The sequence below is a fragment of the Eleutherodactylus coqui genome, chromosome 3, assembly GCF_035609145.1.
Source record: "Eleutherodactylus coqui strain aEleCoq1 chromosome 3, aEleCoq1.hap1, whole genome shotgun sequence".
Lineage (NCBI taxonomy): Eukaryota > Metazoa > Chordata > Amphibia > Anura > Eleutherodactylidae > Eleutherodactylus > Eleutherodactylus coqui.
The window spans coordinates 14,869,869-14,891,976 of NC_089839.1; the positions used below are offsets into that span (position 1 = coordinate 14,869,869).

The 22,108-nt window shown below is 49.2% G+C and overlaps 1 protein-coding gene across 1 annotated transcript; it reads left to right on the forward strand.

The window, feature by feature from the left end:
• Positions 1–1,004: 1,004 nt before the first annotated feature.
• Positions 1,005–19,846, forward strand: FBXO28 (F-box protein 28). Its single transcript, XM_066595155.1, has 5 exons — positions 1,005–1,334; positions 6,924–7,033; positions 8,608–8,746; positions 13,753–13,948; positions 15,409–19,846. Exons 1-5 carry the CDS (start codon positions 1,116–1,118, stop codon positions 15,792–15,794), a joined length of 1,050 nt encoding a protein of 349 aa, XP_066451252.1. The 5' UTR covers positions 1,005–1,115; the 3' UTR covers positions 15,795–19,846.
• Positions 19,847–22,108: the final 2,262 nt, after the last annotated feature.

Sequence of the window (22,108 nt, forward strand, 5' to 3'; positions counted from 1 at the left end):
CAAATAGAGATGAGGTAGATTCTCCTCAGTATATACACATAGAGATGAGGTAGATTCTCCTCAGTATATACACATAGAGGGGAGGTAGATTCTCCTTAGTATATACAAATAGAGGTGAGGTAGATTCTCCTCAGTATATACACAGAGGTGAGGTAGATTCTCCTCAGTATATACACACAGAGGTGAGGTAGATTCTCCTCAGTATATACACATAGTTGTGAGGTAGATACTCCTCAGTATATACACACAGAGGTGAGGTAGATTCTCCTCAGTATATACATGTAGAGGGGAGGTAGATTCTCCTCAGTATATACACATAGAGGTGAGATAGATAATCAAGATGTGACCCCTTTACTTTTCCTATTTAGGACCTAAATAATTCTCCTGCCAAATTGCAGGTGTGTACGACATCGGGAAGTTAGAGAATTAGTGGCGAGTCAATCGGTCAATCAGTTGGTCAGTCAGTGAGTTAGTCGGTCGATCAGTTGGTCAGTCAGTGAGTTAGTCAGTCGGTCAATCAGTTGGTCAGTCAGTGAGTTAGTCAGTCGGTCAATCAGTTGGTCAGTCAGTGAGTTAGTCGGTCAATCAGTTGGTCAGTCAGTGAGTTAGTCAGTTGGTCAGTGAGTCGGTTGGTCGGTCAGTCAGTGAGTTAGTCAGTTGGTCAGTCAGTGACTTAGTCAGTCGGTCAATCAGTTGGTCAGTGAGTTAGTCAGTTGGTCAGTGAGTTAGTCAGTTGGTCAGTGAGTCGGTCGGTCAGTCAGTCAGTGAGTTAGTCAGTTGGTCAGTCAGTCGGTTGGTCGGTCAGTGAGGGCTTTCGCCTTTATATATATATAGATCTAGCAGGTTTGGACACAAGTATGGCGCAGACGGCAAGGATCCTTGTTGCCCCTAGCAACCAATCAGAGCGCGGCTTTCACTTCAAGAGAGCCGCATACTATATGAAGCTGCGCTGTGATTGGTTGCTAGGGGCGCCCCCGCCATCAGCCCTCTGTAGAGCTTCCTGGACGTCTCTCCACCCGGGCGGGCCGCCGCTGCCGGGACCGCATCACTCAACCGGCACCGGGCGTAGAACCCCCGGCCCGGGATAAGAGGCTCCGCCCGGCGGAAGTGACGTCATGAGAGGACGTAACCGCTCCAGGAGGAAGAGAAAGATGTCGGCGGCCGAGGAGGAGCGGGGCACCGAGGGCGGCCCGGGGGGCTCCTCTTCTTCCTCTTCCTCCCCCAGCCCCAGCCACCAGCTCCCTCAGAGCAACTCCCTGCTCGGTCTGCCCATCGTCGCCATCGAGAACATCCTGAACTTCCTGACCTACGACGAGATCAGCCAACTCCGCCTGGTGAGGGGAGCTGTCACCGCCAGGGGGCGCTGCTGGGGGTGCAGAATGGCGGCTGCATGGCCCCTTCCTGGGTGCTCTTCACGACAGAGCTGCTGCAGAACCTCTTGAAGGGTTTCTAGTCTTCCAATCCAGCGCTGCAGTGTTCTGATGCTCCTGCAGCTGTCCGGATCTCTGCTTGCTGTCAGTGAATGGTCACTGGGGTTTATATTTGACAGCAAGCAGAGGTCCTAAAAAAAGTAGCGCAAGGGATTGATGCCAATATATTAGCAGTTGTATTTAGTGGCTTCGCGGTTGTTAGCAGCTCTGCGCGATGGAAATCTGCGGCGGGTGCGTTCACACGGGGCGGCTGCGCTGCAGAATGTCGTGGCCGAGATCCTGCAGCAGAGCCCCAATCTGCGTCTTGCGGTGTGGATTTTGGCGCAGAATTCGTGGAACCTGCCCCAATATTCGCGGTTTACGGCGGTCGGGCGCTTCCCCCGTGAGGCTGCTGTTACATGATGGCGTCACTCTGCTGTTATGTGCGATCGGAGCGCCGCTAATCGTGCCTGGATTTCGGGATACCCCAATGGAAGTCAGCGGGGTATCGACTCTCCGTATTACGCACACGGAAAAAAAATACGCGTGTAATACAGCGCGCAAATGCGGCCTCGGCGCTCGCTCATACGAGCGCTTTGGGATCCGTTTTTCTTCCAGCAGACCGAACTGTTGTGTAACGGAACCAAACGGACCTCGTTGTCTTTAACCCTTTCCCATCCACTGTCTGACCTCTGAAGACATTATGATTTAAGGCTGTGCAGCTCCGATGTTGGAAGACGTCTGTCGGGGTTCTCTTACTGTATATTGCCAGCCTCTCTGCTGCCTATCCAACGTGTCACCTCATGCAGTACTGGCTTTAGCCAGCAGATAGCGCTGTTGTATAATGGCAGAAAAAGAGTAAGCCCCCTAGGAAAACCGGGATACAAACTGGGTTGGAAAGGGTTAAGGGACTCCGGCTTCCGTCCGTTTACGGGGTTCTCTGACACCTTGCGCCGCGCTACTTTATCCTGCGCTTTAATGGTCAGCGGTGATGGAGGCTGCGAATGGGACCCCCAGTGCTGATGTGAACGAGCCCGAATGGCGCAGGACGCGGCATCGTGAAGGGTTGGGATTCAGGGGGGCGGTTAGTGTTCCCTCAGGATACCGATCAGCTGTAACATAACCACCTGACTGATATTGTGTATTTGCCCCTCTGACGTCCGAGGCCCGGACTCCTCCGACGTGTCCCGTGGTATCAGCAGCCGATCCTGGAAGTTGCTCGGTGTGACCTCCGTGGATCGGACTTGTTTCTCCCGATCGGATGAGCTCTGGGGTTTGGAGAAGTCACCACCTCCATCTCTTTGTCCTGTTCCTCCTCCGTTCCTGCAGTGCGTCCGGCACATTACCGTCCTGATAGGGGCGCTGCCGTTATGGAACCCCGCTGCCATGAAGGGGGACTTGTCCGCACAATGTTAGGTAGGTGGTACGTGTCACATCACATGATGCCAGGACCCAAGTACCCAGCAGAACATTGCCCCTTGCACTGCCCCGCTGGCATGTCCTCTCCCCATCCTGGTGCCATCTCCTCCCCTGGTCAGTGACGCACCCGGCCGTCCACTTAGTGTAACACGTGATCCGTCACATCGGGCGCCATCTTCCATTACTCTAGTTCTGATGGCACTATCAGTGGTGGATGGGTGACATTGGCGCTCTGACCGCTCTGCGGCCCCGCACACAGCGAGCCGCGATGTCCTGTGTGATCAGACACCTTTTTCGATCATCAGTGATTTGTCCTACAGTCGCTCTTCTGTGGGATCGGACCAGACGGGGGTCGTCACCCCCCCCACACACACACATCGGTGAGCTTCGGGCGCCCAACACCCTGTCCACCAGTCATCCTTCCTTGGACACGCTTGGTAGGTACTAACCACTACATACCGGGACACCCCACAAGACCGGCCGTTCTGGAGCCGCTCTGACCCGTCATCTACACATCACAAGGTGGCGCTTGTCGCAGTCGCTCGGATCCGTACACTTCTCCGTTTTTATCTGCTCCTAACGCATCAACTTCAAGACCCGACTGACCGCCTGCTGACTAATATACCCCCCCGAGAGTCGCTGTTGTCGATGGGCAATCGCTGCCATTCACTTCACCCATTTAATGTTACGGCTGATCTGTGTGCATCATTTACAACAGGGGGGCACGACGTTCTGGTCGGAGGGCCTCATGGACGTACTGAACCCCTTCCAGGGGCCGCAAGGGTATTTCCATCTGAGACCTTTATGGTGCATCTTAAGTATATGCCATAATAAACTGCAGTAAGTTCCCATTCCGGGACTCCCATCTATTGGGAAAATGGGAGTCACCTCTTCGCAGATTGTGCCGGCTGTACTGCAGTGGCCCGGGCTGGTAGTGCAGGTGCAGCTCCTACTGAATGTGATGCAGTACTGACAGCGGGGCTGGCGATCAGCTGATTGGTGAGGTTCCCGGTAGGTGGCCCCCAGTTGATCAGCTATTGATGCCCTATCCTGGGGATAATAAAAAATGGCCGCTGTCCCGGACAACCTGTTCATCCTATACAGATCGCGTATGATGCGTGACGTGCTGCGGACGGGGGGAGGGGTGTTATGACCAGTCAGCTGACCAGCGAGCCTCTACTTGTGTATCTGATGGAGGGCGTATTCACACGGGCTGCTGGTTTCCGTCGTCGGTCTGTATAAAAGGGCTTTTAGGGTTCAATTACACGAGTGATAAAAATGCGCAACTTTTTTGTTTGTTTTCAATGGGTTAATTTGCACTTGTGTTTCTTCGCTCACGCCGACGGTGCAAACGTGAAGCCTGCCCTATTTTAATGCGATATGGTGTATTTTTTTTTTTACAGTGCGCCTGTTTTTTTGTTTTTTTTTTTTGTAACCTTGCCGTGATCCTGCAAGAAGGGAAAGTTCCAGCGCGTCGGATGTAGTCGCCTCTAATACCCCGCACCGTGTACGCTCGCAGCCGCAGGGGTCCTCTGATGTGAGTAGGGGGATACGGGGATGATGCATTGTGGACCCGTGCCGCCGTGTATGTTGGTTGCTGCTGCTCTTCCGCAGCTCATCCTGTTTGGCAGCAGATTGTGTGCCAGCGCGTCACATAAGCCTGCCCCTGGGTGACGCTGACCTGTAATGCCACCTTCATCTTCTTGCTAAGGATATTAAAGGGGCGTTCTGGACTCTTTTGAACTAATGTACTATTCTCTGGACAGGTCATCAGTAGTTGACGAACTTGGGCGCCACCACGTGGGACCCCGGTCCATCAGCTGATCATCCGGTGGGTTGGAACTTGTCCTCATTGGACGGGGTGGAGGTGGGAGCGCCGTGCTATTCCACTTCTTGCACCCGTTGCTGACATCCTGTCCTGGGCATGAAGTGGAATAGCGGCTTGGCGCTGCCATTTATTTCGATGGGAGTGAAGTCGGCGCCTGCACTTCCTCACATCCGGCCTGCCGCACTGGACAGCGGGTTTGATGATCAGCTGATGTACGGGCGTCCTGAGCAGCGGATTCATGTCCATCAACCACTTAGGATCTATCCGGAGGACGGGTCATAAGATAAAATGGGCCTAGAGTACCCCTTTAAGGGTGCAATAGTAAACGTAGCGTTTCTGCAACGTGGAATCTCGCCCTAAAGGGGTTCCTGGGACTCTAGTATTGCCAATGGGTGGGGTCCACCACTCGGAACTCCCGCCAGTCAGCTGTTGGAAGGTGCCGTGATCCCTGCTAAGGACGATCATGGGTCGCACAATGTGAGAGCAGCTCATTGCCATTCAACTGAACGGGATTGAGCGACTAGACAACATACAGCACTGTGCCTGTGTGCGGTGAAGAGGCTGCAGCGATCACCTGACCTCGGCAAACGGCTGATTGCCGGGATTCCCAAGCAGTGGACCCTCACTGATCACATATCGGCGACCTATCTGGAGATGAGATCATCAATGTCCTAGAGCTGGAAAACCTCTGTACGCCGTATTTACACGGGCCAGAAAATCGTGCGAGTTCTGTACATTTACGAGATGTGCAACTTGCACTTTGTATTAATATATCATTGCGAATGGGTTAATTTACACTGATGGTGCGAGACGTAAAAACCGAAGCGTGGCTTGTTTTCCTACCATATCGCAGAAAACTTGCCAACTGTTTGCAGCGCCCAAGTTAAAAAATGCGTCAGTCACATGTGCGGTCGTCCCCATTGGCTGACTCTGTCTCCCTGCTCACATTGGGGGGGATGCGCTGCCAATCAGCAACCATCTTTATGCCTGCTGGAAGTGAGCAATCGGCCAACGTACAAATGTTTACTTGTTGGTCCGCTCATCGTTAGCGACTGAGCATCCGAAGGAACGTCTGGGCCTGACCGGATCGGCCCGTGTAGAAGGATCTTAAATCGGGGCTTCTGGTCCTATCATACAAACCTCTGACAGCTGCACCCTCCATCAGTGAGGTGGCACCGTGGCCAAGTGCGCACGCTGCTGCTCCATTAACTTCAGTGGGACTGCGGGAGGTGGCGGCGGGAGTGACCCTTTAAGGACGCATTCACATGTCATTGATTTGCTGCAGATCTGCAGTAGATCGCACCCCTTCTGTTTGAACACTGGGTGAAATCTGCTGCAGATCCGCAGCAAATCGACGACCTGTGAAAGCATCCTAATGGTGGAATCCGAACCGTATTGGATCTGTAAAATCGTATACCTGGCACTTGGTCCTAATTCTGCAGTACGGTGGTCTGGAATGGTAGAGTAGGACCCCTCTCTTGGTGCCAGTGGGGGGCGACTTGCCTCCACTTTTCGCCAGGATGCCATATTTGCATCTGTGTTCCCTGTGTGTGTATTTTGCACAAAACAAGGACTGATGTTGGCAAGAAAAACGTAAAGCGGCCGCTTTATACCCGCCAAGTAAGACCATGTATAGAAAGCCTCCGTGTGTCGTCTTCTGCCGCTCTCAGGACAGCAATACTTAGATATCCGCCTTCCCCATTTCCTTCTGCACAGTAAGGGCGAAGAGCTTCTGCAGCAGCGGAGGTGGGATGACGATGCTATACGGGAGGTCTGTAGTCTATAGAACGTGCACAGAATGATTAAGGGAACATTTAAATCACGCATCGGTAGCGGGCGGATGGGGGTCTGCTGCTCGGGATCTCCATCCACAGGTGATCATCCTGCATGCTGTCAGTGCAGCAGGGCCGGGCCTCGTCATCAGAGGAGGAGGTTGGAGCGTCTGCTTCAATCCCATTGAAATCAATGGGAGCGCCCATGTTTGTCCTGAGCAGGAAGTAGAGCGGCAGCGAAGCCGGCACTTCTACATCCTTCTCTGACTGCTGATAATGACGTCTGCCCCGCCGCAATGACAGTAAGCAGACGATCAGCTGATGGATGGCAGTTACTGAGCAGCGGAGGCCCGTCCCATCAACTACTGATGATCTATCCAGGGGATAGGTAAACGGTTAAATGGGGCCAGAATCCCCCTTTGTGTTCCCTTCATTATCCTGAGCAGCGCAGGCTCTTCTTCCCGCTGTCTTGCTCACATCTGCTTTGTCTTACAGGTCTGCAAGCGTATGGATCTGGAGTGTCAGCGCATGCTGAACCAGGGCTTCCTGCGGGTGGAGCGCTACCACAGCTTGTGTCAGAAGCAGGTGAAGGCACAACTGCCAAGGTACGCCCGCTCTCTAACGCTGCCTCAGGCAATCCTTTCTTAGCCGGGTGCCAAGGAGCGAGACGTGTTCCTTATATGTACAATCGTCAGTCTCCTGTATAGATGAGAGTTGTGACTCTGTAGCCACAGGAATGGGGAAAGCGCAGTCATCTGCACAGGCGCCCCCTTACTGTAGCCGAGGTGTGGGGTACATCCTACCCTTCTTTTTGGGTATACCCTGGACGAGACTGACGCTCACTTCTGATGAGCCCAAACGTGATGTGTAATTAGAAAATCTTGTCTGTGGCAAACTCTGCGCTAGACAAGCTGAGACTCCTGATGGCTGCACTTCAGAGCCGAGCAAACCTGTCGGCAGACCTTCCATTATATGTACTTTAATGGCAGAAATGCTTCTCTGGATGTTTCTGCAGTATGTAAAGGTGGCCCGAAGAAAGTTCCAGAATCTTCATAAATGGAGTCACTGTGTACATTACTTATCCAGTATTATACTCCAGAGCTGCACTTACTATTCTGCTGGTGGAGTCACTGTGTACATACATTACTTATCCTGTACTGCTCCTGAGTTACATCCTGTATTATACTGCAGAGCTGCACTCACTATTCTGCCGGTGGAATCACTGTGTACATGCATTACTTATCCTGTACTGACCCTGAGTTACATCCTGTATTATACTCCAGAGCTGCATTCACTATTCTGCTGGTGGAGTCACTGTGTGCATACATTACTTATCCTGTACTGATCCTGAGTTACATCCTGTATTATACTCCAGAGCTGCACTCACTATTCTGCTGGTGGAGTCACTGTGTACATACATTACTTATCCTGTACTGATCCTGAGTTACATCCTGTATTATACTCCAGAGCTGCACTCACTATTCTGCTAGTGGAGTCACTGCATACCTACATTACTTATCCTGTACTGACCCAGAGTTACATCCTGTATTATACTCCAGAGCTGCACTCACTATTCCGATGGTGGAGTCACTGTGTACATACATCACTTATCCTGTACTGATCCTGAGTTACATCCTGTATTATACTCCAGAGCTGCACTCACTATTCTGCACCAGTACAGGATAAGTAATGCATGTACACAGAGACTCCACCAGCAGAATAGTGAGTACAGCTCTGGGGTATAATACAGGATGCACCTGTAGCAGTGCTGACTTGATTTCTATTATGACCCCCACCGACTGTTGGCACGCATGCGGAGAGCAGCCTGGTCAGTCTACTAGTGTATATGATAAAACATGAAGACCCTCTCTGCACTCCTGTTATCCAGCCCTTCCCAGGAGACGTCTTGTCCTTCGCTTGGTAATTCGAGAGGTTAACGGTGCGTACCGATGGCCGATCACTGGCTAAATGACCTGTACAATATTTAATGCATGACGACTAGTTCTGTGGTTGAGATCTATCTGACCATTGAGACCGTTCCCCAGCAGCAGCCGTTACCTGCTCACGCCTCGTTCTCCGTCGCAGTAGTGGCGGCCATGTCTCCCTCTCCTCCCCCAAGGACTTGATGCTTGGCTCTATTGTCTGTTCTACTTCATTGACTAACTTCTCTTTTGTGCAGGCGAGAATCAGAAAGGAGGAACCACTCGTTGGCTCGCCACGCAGACATCCTCGCCGCGGTGGAGACCAGACTTTCACTACTTAACATGACTTTTATGAAATATGTCGACTCTAATCTGTGTTGTTTCATCCCCGGCAAGGTAAGGCGAATACAGGCCGATACTGTGAAAGCAGACTAAATGGGCCTTACAATGACCCTCTGGTTTTGGGATAAAACTCTGACCCAGGACCCAAGGGGGAGGGTTGTACTACCTACCTGTCATTCTTCTCTGCCGTCCCTCCAATCCTCTTAGTTGCGCACGATGGCCGACCCAATCTTCAGACTACCCAATCCCCACAGTGCATTGCTAGTGTTAGACCTCCAATGTTCTATACCTGCTTGTTTGGCCCGTGTTGCTCATGTGATTTAGTACTGGCCAATCAGACAGCAGTGATCATAAAATCACCCCAAACAGCAAATTGGAGGGACGTGGCGAACTGCAGGTAATATACCTCCATTTTCTGAGAGAGAATTTTGTCTTGAAGGCAGAGAGTCATTTTAACCCCTTGCAGACCAAAGTTGAGTACACTTACCATGAGCGGCAGGTGGAGCAGGGCAGTAACTGTAGAGCATGGTCTGGCTTTAAAAGGACTATACTGTGAAGAATACTAATTGTGATATACAAGGGCAGAGACAAAAGGGGAGCCCCCCCCCCCCTCCCCCATGTGCTATACTCGCAGCGGTTCCCTGACAACTACCATTTACAGGCAGGTAACCTGGAGTCCAATGAAGGATCCCATGGTATTCCAGCCATTCTGCTTGTTGTTGGGCCTTAACTAGGTGTGAAGAGGCAAAGTAGTGTTGTTGTCCTCACAGGGTTAAAAATATATAACATGAGTAAAGTCCAGTAGGGACACGGTCCACCTGTTCCCCCATATTCCACCTGGAGGTGACAGTGTAGACAGCACTGCCTGTTCCAGTATCCCCATGCAGGGCTGGAAGGTTGTATGAGAATGATGGTACCGCCATCCACACCCTAAAGGTGCGTTTAGACAGAACGATTATCGCGAGTCAACAACCAAAGGACGAATGAGAATCATGCAGTTTAATCTCCTGATTGTTCAGTGTTTCACATAGGAATGTGGATCATTGAACGAGAACTGCACGATTCTCAATGAAAATCGTGCAGTCTGAAATAGGAGATCCGGTGGCGTCCGGCCTGGTGGTGGCGTCCGGCCTGGTGGTGGCGTCCGGCCTGGTGGTGGCGTCCGGCCTGGTGGTGGCGTCCGGCCTGGTGGTGGCGTCCGGCCTGGTGGTGGCGTCCGGCCTGGTGGTGACCTCACCAGCTCGTTTTAGACTGAACGAGAATCTCTCAATTCTCTTTTGCCCCCAAAAAAGGGCCTTAACGTCTGTGACCTGTACTGGGGTGCGGTTATTTGCTTGCACCGGTCAGCGTTTAGCGCCAAATGTATCCGCTTATGTCCCCCTATAGGTATCCACTGCTGTAGGCTTGGCTGTAGGGGGGTGTTTTGGGACATAAACCAGACATGAGGTACAGGAGGACAAGACAGCGATGGGACGAGTTCACTTGATGCACAGAGTGGGGGTTTAAAATCCCAGTCCACGTTAATGTTTATAGGATCTGAAGTTCTTAAAGGGGTTGTCTCACGCAAACACATTACCTAGCCACAGGATAGGGGAGAACTCGCCGACCGGTGAGGTTACGACTACTGGGACCCCGACGATCCTGAGAACAGGGGTCTGAAGTACTGCAGTGAAGATAGAGATAGTCGCAGAACAGTTCAAGCACTTGGTTATCTCTGGCAATCCCGTTAAAATGAGTGGAGGGTCAGGGAGCTTGTGCAGCTCATCCCGCTTTCGTTGTGGTTTGCTTCAGACCCCTGTGCTCTGGATCAGTGTTGGGGGAGGGGTCCTACGCTTTGGATCCCCACTAATCGGCATATTATCCCTTGTCTTGTGGATAAGGGATAACTTGTCTGTGGAGGAAACTCATTTTAAATGAAATCTGCAAAATTAGAAGTTGGTTTGCATAATCCTGCAGCTGGCCTGTATACACGGAGGTTTAGTTCTACAACTAGTGCATCTGCTGGTATCGGAAATGGATATAGAAACTGGCACTTCTTGCTAGTGGCCACTAGGTGTCAGTGTTGGTTCTCGTGTGAAGCCTCACAGCCTCTGCATAGTTTCTTGCCTGTTAGGGCCAATTCTCAGGGCTGTCTTTTTTTTTTTTTTTCTCCCATCCCCGGACTATTATAGCCTCTGAGGCTATGTACATGAGCGATTGTTTGTTTCCACATGGCCCAGACAGCACACATTCCAAGGTACAACTTGCAGTACAACTCTGTGACTCTGGCCGTAGGATTCTCTTACACTAAACAGTTTGCTCCAGTAGACAAGTGCCGATGATCAAGAATCGTTGCTCGTCTACTGGAGCTTTACACGGGGCGCATCAGACTCTATGGGGAGGCTAGTGACTGTGAATGCGGTCGTTCATCCCCATAGAGCTATCATTGGTTGGCTGCACATCTCCACATTCACACATTTTCATGCTTGCATATATGAGCTGATCAGCCAACAATCGTGCAAACCCTTGTTTGTCGGCCGATCATTTGAACTTTTACAGGGCCAACTCGGGCAAAAGAGCGTTCAAGCGACTGTTCTGCTCTATTGTGGAGCCTTGTAAAAGGCCCTTTTAGTTATCATACGGCACATTACACATAAGGGTAGAGCACAGCGAACACTTAGGAATGCACACGGGTGTATTTGCACTGCAGGATCCGGAGCGGGCTACTGAAAATTGCTTTTTCCTGCCCCCGAGTAGAAATCAACGTTTTGTTTTTTTTCCTGGAAAATCGCAGCATGTTCTACTATATGGCGCGCCTCGCACGGACATACCCACCTAAGGCCACCTGCAGATGGGCGGAAATTCCGCGGCGGGATTTCCCACGGGATTTCCGCCACTGGAAGCCTGCATAGGATTGTGTTAACAAACGCAATCCTATACAGACTGCCGCGATGTAGCCGCGCGAAATCTCGCTTGGCAAACAAACCGCAGCATGTTCTATTTCTGTGCGGGGCTCGCAGAAACGTCACTCACCCGGCTCCAGTCTGCGCATGCGCCGGCACATGAAAGTTCCGGAGCTGCTGGGCGCGGGTGAGTACACTCTGCTCTCTGCAGGCGCTCGGGTCGGGTCCCGTGGTGAGAATTCTCGCTGCCGGATCCGACCCGGCCATTTGCAGGTGGCCTAATTCTGAAGAAAATCTGCAAAACTACTGTAATGTCAATGTTTATCCTGATTTGTCTAATAAAAGCACTAAAAAAAAAATAAACGCAGCGATATCTCAGCGCAAAAAAAGTGGGTAAAAGCCCTCAGGCTGTGATCATACGGGGCAGAATTTCCGTGTAAAGTTTCTGCAACCATAAGGCTTCTTTTACACAAGCGCATAAACGGCGCGCTTTTACGCCTGGGCGTATATACGCACCCATGAGAGGCATTGATTTTCAATGCAGTCATTCACATGGGCGAATATACAGCACGTAAATACGGTGGCCTTAACCCCTTAGTGACGGAGCTTTTTTGCTTTTTCCCATTTTTGTTTTTTTCCTTCTCCCTTTTTTAAAAAAAAAAAAAAAAATCATAACTCCTTTATTTATCCATCGATGTCGCTGTATGGGGGCTTGTTTTTTGCGGGACGAGTTGTATATTTTTTTTTAATGGTCCTATTTAATGTACCGTATAATGTACTGAAAAACCTCAAAAAAATTCCATTTTGTTTCTACGACATTCAAACTGCAACAAAAATGACATAACTTTATTCTTTATTCTGTGGGTCGGTACGATTACTACGATACCAAACTTATATATATATATTTTTTTAAGATCTTTAATTTTCTAAAACTATTTTCTGCCCACTATTTTTATTTTTTTTTCCATGGTTATGCGAGGGCTCATTTTGTCCGGTACTTTCTGTCGTTTCCATTGATACCATTTTTGAATACAAACAACTTTTTGATCGCTTTTTACTACATTTTCTTTCTTGGAGACGGGGTGACTAAAGAGCATTTCTGGGGTTTTTAACTTTTTTCGAACATTGTTCATCGTGCGGGGAAAATAATGCAGTACTTTGATAGATCGGACTTTTATGGACGCAGCGATACCAAACACGCATTTTTGCTTTATTACTTAGATTTTTTTATTGCAAATATGGCAAAAGGGTGTTTTTTTTTTGGGGGGGGGGGGGAGTTTAACCTTTTTATTACTTTTTTTAAATAAAAAAAGTAAAAATAGAACTTAATTGGTTTTTATTTTTACCCCAACCAGCGATGCTTTGATCGCTCATGCAGTATTATACGCTCCTGCAGTATTATATAATGCCGTAGTATTACATCATACTGCATTTTGACAGATAGCCTACCAAGCCACCCCACGGGGATGGCTTGATGGCCAGTCTGCCAAGACAGCCATAGAACCTTTCAGAAGGCCCCCAGCTGTCATGACACCTGCACGGCTCCCCTGATCTCACCTTGGGGGGGGGGGGGGGGGGGCGTACGGGACCCCCGAACATCGGTCAGGGAATTTAAATGCCGCTGTCAGAATTGACAGCGGCATTTAAAGGGTTAAAAGCTGCAATCGGCCGTGCGGCTGATTGCAGCTATTGCCCGCGGGTGTCAGTTGTAATAAACAGCTGACGCCCGCAGCGCTATCTCCCTCCATACACGTCCCACAATGGCAGGACGTAAAAAGACTATTCGGACGTCACTAAGGGGTTAGACAATTAGTATGGAATGACTCTGATTACCATGTGTATTGCGGTGTATGCCGCTACCAAACACGTCACCTCTAACTACATGAGAACAAACCAAACTTATACTGTGTTCATTATCAGTGTGTGCGGTCCCAGTGTTCTTTCTAGATGGGTTTCTTGTGAGCAAGCTGCAGGGGATTGTGGGAGTGTAACTTAACATTCTGCTTGCACATACCAGGGTATAATATTGAGCTTGTTAACCATTTAACTGCTAGCGATTTCCTATGAAGGCAGATCTATGAATAAATAGATGTGTGTTTGCCTAGGCTGAGCTAAGAAGCACATGTATTATTACTATAGCAGTAGTCTGCCGTTTACAAACCGTTGTTTCCCCTACAGGTCATCGATGAAATCTATAATGTACTACGATATGTTAACTCTACAAGATCCCCTCAGCGAGCCCACGAGGTCCTGCAGGAATTACGGGACATTTCCTCTATGGCAATGGAGTATTTTGATGAAAAGATTGTTCCGATCCTCAAGAAGAAGTTACCTGGTTCTGAAGTGTCGGGGCGGCTCATGGGCTCTCCTCCAGGTATAGTGACTACCTTCAGTGGTAACCACCCCAGTCATACTGTAGCACCAGAACGGACTACAGCAGTGCATCATGGGAAATAATTTTGTTTCTAACAGCTGAGTTCATTGGCATAAAATTGCTAGCTGGTCGCCTGCATATCTCCTCATCTAAAGGAGAAGCGGTGTAGCTGACCAATGATTTATGGGGGGGAAGTTGATTGTATTAAAGGGGTTCTCCAGTTACTTCTTGAAATTTAAAGGGCAGGTATAGACGTAATAAAATACCAAATCAAGCAGTACTTACCTGTCGTCAGCTGCAGCCCGCTGTTGTCCTGGGCTCTGCCAGCGGAAGTCAGGTGACCAAAACCTGCCAATTAGAGGCTGCAGCATTATTAGCACTCGCATTCTGGGCTCTGGCGGACAACAGTCACCTGGCTTCTTCCGTCAACAGAGACTGGAAGAACAGAGAGGCTGGAGCTGATCATTGCTCCACGGCTCGATTGTTGGGCAAACGAACGTTTGGGCCTGATAATCGACTTGTGTAAAAGCACCTTTAGTATCTACCTACAGTAGTATTTACTAAGGAGGACACTGACTACTTCTGTATCAGAAAAAGATAGCTGTGGGGTCTGCAAATTGTCAGCAAGCCTTAGGTTACATTGTTTTTGCTATCTTATAGGCCTGTAGCCTTTAAAGGGGTATTCCAGGCATTTAACCTCTTTTCAGCACTAATGACCTATTTTCAGGATCACGTCATCAGTAGTCGATCAGCACATGCCCGCTCCCAGCGATCACCTGATTTGGGCCGGCCATCTGCATTGCAGTCAAAGACGGAAGTGCTATAGAAGTTATAGCTCCTATTGAAATCAACAATATACCTTCTATGGTATTTGTGGCTATGACCCCAATGCTGAGGCCAGTCTCAGAAAGGTGATAGTAAAAACGTTGCATTTTACAGCGTTTTCAAACATGTTCAGCAGCATTTAACGCACCTCATTACAATGGGTGATGAGGTGTGTTAAAAAAACGCTGAAACGCACTAACATAGACCAGGCAGCGTTCGAAACGCTGTTCTGAGAAGCTCCATCGAAATCAATGGAGGCGATTTACAGCATTTTTAGAGGTCAATTTAAATGACGCACTAAATGCTGTAAAAAAAACCCAAAACCTAACACTCCTATGAGAGTGGAATGACAGCGCCGTCAGCATCTGGCCCGCTGCAGTGAATGCAGGGGCTGAGATGGGGTGATCGCTAGTGAGATCCTGAGCAACGGCCCCCTGCTACCGCTGATCTATCGTGAGACTAGGTCCTTAGTACTTTAAGGGGTTGGGTGCATGGAATACCCCTTTTAACCTGTTACGAAAGCCCAACTCCCAAGCGTGCCCCGACAGCCTTGTGACTGGTAGAGGATGTGTGATTGTACTGATTAACATCTGCCAAGGACTATTTCTTATCTTACCAGTAATTATCGCTCTTAGTTCCAGGCCCTTCCACCACGTTAAGTACAATGCAGCTCTTCTCCAAGCAAAACCCATCAAGGCAGGAAGTAACAAAACTAGTACAGCAAGTGAAAACCAACGGAGCCGGCCTGACCGTCCTGAGGCGGGAGTTGTCTGAGCTCCGCACCAAGGTACAAGAGCAGCAGAAACAGCTTCAAGACCAGGACCAGAAACTTCTAGAACAGACCCAAATCATAGGCGAGCAGAACGTGCGCCTCGCTGAGTTAGAGCACAAACTGCGTGATGTGGTGGAAAGCGCAGTAGGCCCCTCCGGCCCCAGGGATGAGTCCCCCCGGAAACGGAAGAAAGCAGTGGGGGGCGTGGACTGTCCTAGGAAATCAAAGCGCCTCCGAACCCGGAAGTAACTGTGTATATAACAAAAAACTGTTTTAGCTAGCAGCGTGGTTATTGGACTGAGCACTGGTGGGCAACCGAGGCGCAGACGGAGCGCGGTTTTCTTGTAGGTTCCACTTTACCCTCCCATGCAGTTCAATGCCACAGTTAACAATGAGCACCTTTTGCAGGTTACTCCTTACCGCTATTCTTCCTCTTAGTTCTCGTTTTTTTATTTTGCAGCCATTAGGAGGTAGGTTACGGTAGAAACGTTAACGCTGTTGATGGATCCGTTGAATCCATAGTGCGTATAACGCCATTTTACTGCAGAACTATTCACTATGTTAGATTTGGGCAAAATGGGTAGTTTCCTTTTTGAGAAATCTATTTATTTACTGGACGCGGGTCCTACCTGCTGTGTTCTACCGCAACATACTGACTGCACGTCTTTAAAGGGCATAGAAGCTTGTGCAAGAAAGGATTGCTCTAATGCTACCAAACTTTAAAAACTCCAGGGAAACTTTTTTTCTCTCTTGTTCCTCTGGGGTGCAGTTGGCATACAGTGTGTAATGGGGCAGATAATATGCTTATCGATTTACTTCCTTGCTGAGATATCTGCTCTGGTCCCCACCGTTGTTTCATGTCACCTCTACTGTGACCAACCGGATCCTCCAGCGTCCGCTGTGTGGACCAGAGGTGATTTGCTCTACTCATTGGTATGAGAGCCACAATAACTATGGTGACTTCCGGTCCTCTGCACACTATGGGCCATATGAGATGATTGGGGACTAGACCGGAGCTGTTCGTCAATCAATGAGGTATATTGCCTGCCCCAGTATGTGTTGTATGCCATTGTACCCAGACAAGAGGATTTTCGACTTATTGTGAAATCTTTCGCATAGTCTTCACTGGAGAACTCGGGGCCAGGGGTGTCGGCTGCTGCCACTAGGAGGTGTGAAATTAAAAGTAAGTCTGCTTCTCCTACGCAGGCTGTACCTGGCCTACTGGCATTGAGCTAATCAGTTTGTACATCAGCAGTAGGAGAAGCGCAAGCCAAGGAACAGAACAAACCAGTAACAACATGCCTCATTCGAGAAGGGCTCAGTAATGTCAGGAAAAAAAATTGGGTGGGTGCTGTGTTCCCCAATGAAAAAAAAGACCTCTTTTTCTCTGGCGTTTCATTGGGGTACACGGGTCCATGATGTCCAAAAGCAGGCCCTGGGGCAGGAAACGCAAAAACAGGGCTTAAGGCGAACTGCTGGACCACGGCTACCTGCAACACCTTCTGACTGACGCTTTTACCCAGGCATAAATATACTCACCCGTCCTGTAGTTCAAAAGGGAATTCGCAGGTCTCTGCTGTGGGCATACTGCAGACCGTCCTTCCCCAAATAGCCTCCTAGTCGTGGTCCGGCCATCTGTGAGCAAGGACAGGTTGATGCAATCGTCCCACACTTGGGAAGACAGAGGTGCCCATTCCTCTTTTGTCCGACCTAAAGGATGAAGAAGATTGAAACAGACTTTGAGTAGAATGAATCCAGATATCCAGGTCAGTGCCTGCCCCATACTGGCACTAAGGTAAAACAGACTAGCTCAGTGCCAGTAGTCCAGGTATAGCCGGCGTAGGAGGAGCTGGCTTCGATCTTTCTTGGTGTCACGCCTCCTAGTGGCTGTAGCCTATACCCAGGTTCTGTGTTACCCCTATGAAACTCCCAAGAAATGAAGTTTCCCGAAGTGGCTCTTTAAACAACTTTGCACATGTAATCCTGCCGTATTCTGTATGCAGCTCATACGCAGACAAAGTAGGTGTGCATGGCTACAAACTGCAAACCAAAACCCTTCAGTGTTTGGTCCTACTCTACTCCTTGTATTATGACTGCAGGATCAGACTGCACAGGGTTTGTTTGTAGTCTGTAACCACGGTGATGCATAGGCGCTGTGTGCACAAAACGGTAAGATTTTTAACCCAAACTATGCGCAAAGTTTCTTTTGTCTATTGCACTGGAGCAATCGCAGGGTTTTTTGTTTTTTTTCCAGACGTGCCCGTACCCTCTACAGGCTATATGTTATTGGTGGGGGTCCACGAACCAGGTTCCCCACCGATCTCTAGAACAAAGCCATGCCACTTCTGCTTCAGTCGGCTTAATTCCAAGATGTACCCATTGAAAGCTTTATTTGTTGTTTGCTGAGGGTCTCTGTTAATGACCCACCCCTGACGTACGCCAAGTGCTTGTGGTGCCTACACAACGAGGATGCGGACAGCTTGTTTCCTGAACCGATGCTCATGGCGCTCTCGAGTCTTCATCATGACGGGGTGCCGCCAGCAACTGCTATCCGGATGGTTCAGCCAGCAGAATCCCTCCATCTATTGCGTAAAGGTTGTTTATATATCACAAATTGCTCCTTTTGAAGACGGTCTGACAAGTTTTAAAGGGGTTGTCCGTGATTTACTATCGATGACTTAAGGCGCTTTTAGACGGAGTGATTTATGGTTCGCATGAGCAGAACTTTTTTATATCCATAATCATCATTCCGTGTGAATGCACCTCCTTCTTCGGGGCGGGTCATCAATGGCGGATCGGTGGGTGTCTTCCACTTCGGGATCCCTTCCAATTAGCTGTTCACCTGGCGGTTGTCTGCTTCAGGCTCTGTCCATAGGGTAGTGGCCGAGGTTGGTAATACAGGCATCGCTCTCCGTGAACTCAATACCCACCCAGCCGTCCGCTTCTGGCTCTGTTGGCATTGGCCGCGGACTCTAGATCAGCTGATCAGTAGGGATCTCCAGATGTGGGCCTCCACCGATCAACCATTGATGACCTGTCCTGAGGACAACCCCTTCTGGGTATGTTCACACACACACACTGGAAAATGGTGCAGGTTGTCCTTAATGGACGATCCACACCAACTTCAGCATAAAAGATGCGTCAAAATCCATAGACTGAGGTGTGTTTGATGCAGATACACAACAGACTTCACCCTTTCAATTGCGCAGATTTTGACGTAGTTTCGATGCAAAACGTGGCGTGGATTGTCCGCTGTGAACAAAAACCGCCCAATTATCCGGTATGTGTAAACGTGCCCCACGGGTATGTTCATCCATAGCAGATTTTGGTGTAGAGCCGAGTCATAATTCGCAACTTTTCGAGTTTGATTCGGATTTTGCAATGGATCTGCAGCAGATTTCGCCCTTGCCATTGACTTGGTGATGTCTGCTGCGGGTCAGGGTCAAAATCAGCACCATTCTGCTACATGTGAACGCACCCTTAAACTTATCTGTTGGGACTTCAGCCGATCACAAGAAAGGGTGTTTTGTGTCCCCCTTTTCTGGAGCGGCGGTCACATGTGTCCTGGGAATAGGGCATAAATTTACAACTTTGCACAACTCCTCTTAAAGGGGTTTTCTGGGACTAAAACACCGAAGACCTCTCCTCAGGACAGATTATCCACATCTAATCATTGGGGGGTCCCCTGCCTGGGACTCCTGTAGTACAGCGGGTGAGCGCCGCTGTCTCTTCTCGTTGCATCCCGTTCATTTATCACATAGCAGCTTTGTCACATTCAAATAAACAGCATTTGAGCTGCTATACCAGGCACAGCCACTATGAAACGTACGGCACTGTGACGCTTACTCATCAGTTCTTTAGTCCCAGAAGCCCCCTAGTGCTTTCCACGCAGACTGCTGGTTTGTGAGCATATCGCGGATGGTAGAAGCCGACACCAGTTTATCATTTTCCTCGATACCTAGCACCTTAACCCCCACCCTCCCTTTCTCCAAGTGTTATTTATGTTCCGTTTAGGTAACCTAACTCCTCAGTGCCTATTTTCCTGTTATCAGACGTGTAACATCCAGACTTCGGACTGTTTTAAAGTTTGAAAGTTCAAAGAACAAAAAAAAAAAGAAAACCCATGAAGGCAGAACGGTATTTGTGACGCTGTACCTTTAATTTGAGTTCAGTGCTGGATGCTGGTTTATGATTCACTAATGTCCGAGAAGCCAGTCTTTGTAAAACATCACTTAGACTTGAATTGTGTATACACCGTATATATATATATAAATATCCGTATAAATATATATTATACCTTTCTTCCTCGTGATCCAATTCATTATCCCTCGGGGGGGATTGTGGGGGGTTTTGGGGTACTTTAGTGACTTTTGTGGCTTTGTGCGCTCGCAGCGCTGCATAGAAATGAGGCAACTTTTGCAAACAGTCTTGAGGTATCTACAGCTCCTGTACGGACCGGTGTGCCAGAACGCTATGAGGTATATTCATGATGTCTTCTGGTGTGCAAAAGTTTGCAGTTTTGGTGCACATGGCAAAATTGCAACTTTTTTAGACCTTTTTGAAAAAAAAAAAAAGTGCCAGGCCTAACTTTAGTGATGGCGGACCGCCCCATTTACTGTAATGTATACTGCATAGCAGCTCTGAGCTGCCATAGGTTTCCATCTGGTGCATGGAGGTTTATGATAGATGAGGCTTGCACCTCTTAAAGGGACCCTCCAGTTTCAGGGCTAAATTCTGTCTCTAGCCCAAAAAAAGGGGGGGGGGGGAGGGTGTGTACTTATTACCTGCAGTTGTTCTTTGCCATACCACCGATCTGTTGATTCTGGGTCCTGTTTGCAGCTGTCCAAGATGCTGATGCAATCTTCAGACTACCTAATTCCCTGCATTGCTCTCTGATTGGACAAAGCTGTTCCCGTGATCAGCACTGCCCAATCGGAGCTGTGCACAGTGTGCTTTAGATAGTTAGAAAATTGCTGCTGTCAAAAATGGGGCAGGTCGATAGGGGGGGCAACATTTTGCGACTTGTGGAGGTCTGCACCTATACTCGCCACATTTACAAAAAGGGGCGTGGCATGTTGGAAGGGGAGTGGCTGCCCTGCACTGACACTTCTGTATAGTTTTTTTACGCCAGGGAGCACCGGCATACATTCCTGTGTAGGAAGCGCTGAGATGTCTCCTATATGAGGGGGCTTGCTCTTCTTCATACATTAGGCGCATCGTCCGCTGGGGGACATACTAAGACCGGCGTATGAAAAGCCATTCTTAATTTCCCCCATAACTTCTCAGTCATCGCTGCCACAACCCACCCATGAGGCAACGGCTACGTGGAGCTTCACAAGGGCTGTAAATGCTGCAGCGTTCGCTACCTTGCCGCTATTTCCCGGGCTGCACTTGGAGTTGCAGTTGTTGCATGTCCAGCTACGGCCTGGCCATTGTGGCTGACATAAGAGCATGAGCCGTGGTGGCGGAGGGCTTATTGTGACGACGTATATTACTGCAGACATATCGCCACCACCGGACTCGGATGGCCTAATACTCTCACATTGAAGGATTTATCAGCAAATGTTTGCAACTTCAGAGTTTATGGCGGGCTGCGAGGTGATTTCGGGTGTGATCGGTGCCCCCGCTACATTGCTGCCTAATGTAAGTGAATGCTGCCACATTGCAACTCGGAAGCTCCAGTGACCAGATGATCGTAGTAAACCCCTCCGGGTTGGATTTCTTGCGACTGACTGGTTCTGGTAACTTGTCATGGAATTCCAGTCGTTCGTCCCGGCTGCCCATCTCCCTGTTCACACGGAGCAATGTACAGCTGATCAGCGAGTATTTTTATGATCGCTAAACCCCTTCAGATATAAGGACATAATGATTTCTGGGGGCGGGGGGGGGATGCATCTCCATTTTTCAAAGGCCATAACTTTTATTTTTCTGGAGGACATGGCTAAAATTCTGCCATTGTGTGTGGGGTTTTTAAAAAAAAAATCTTTATTTCTATAGCGCCAACATATTCCACAGCGCTTTTTAAAAAATCTTAAACTTTATATTTTTTTCCATCAACTGAGCTTTGTGAGGTCTTGTTTTCTTGTCAATATTATTGGGGGACACAGCAAAGACCTTGGGTATAGCTGCTGCCAATAGGAGGCGGATGCTAAGTTAAAAAAAAAAAAGCATTAGCTCCTCCTACCAGGTATACCCCTCCTGCAGGCACTAAGCTGAATCAAATATCTTAGTGTCCATAGGAGGCAGACCTTCCTCTTTTCCAGGTCTCCTGTGTCTCTGACCTTCTGCCCCATCAGACCAGGAATGCAGGGTGGCCTTAACTCGCTGTTACCACACTGAGGAGTGGCATTGGAGCAATGCTATTCCTGCCCCACCTTCAAAAGAAAAGGTGGTCACAGGAGTCTGGTCTCCCTGGGCACCTGCCTAAGCTGCCTTCCCTTAATCCCTCCCTGGCTTGGGATCCTACCAAAGCAAGGAGAGATGTGGAAGGATAAAGAGATGATGGTGATCGTTAGTTGAATTTTTGCTCCCTTCCGTGCCTCTCCCTTTTCGGTCCTTGGCGT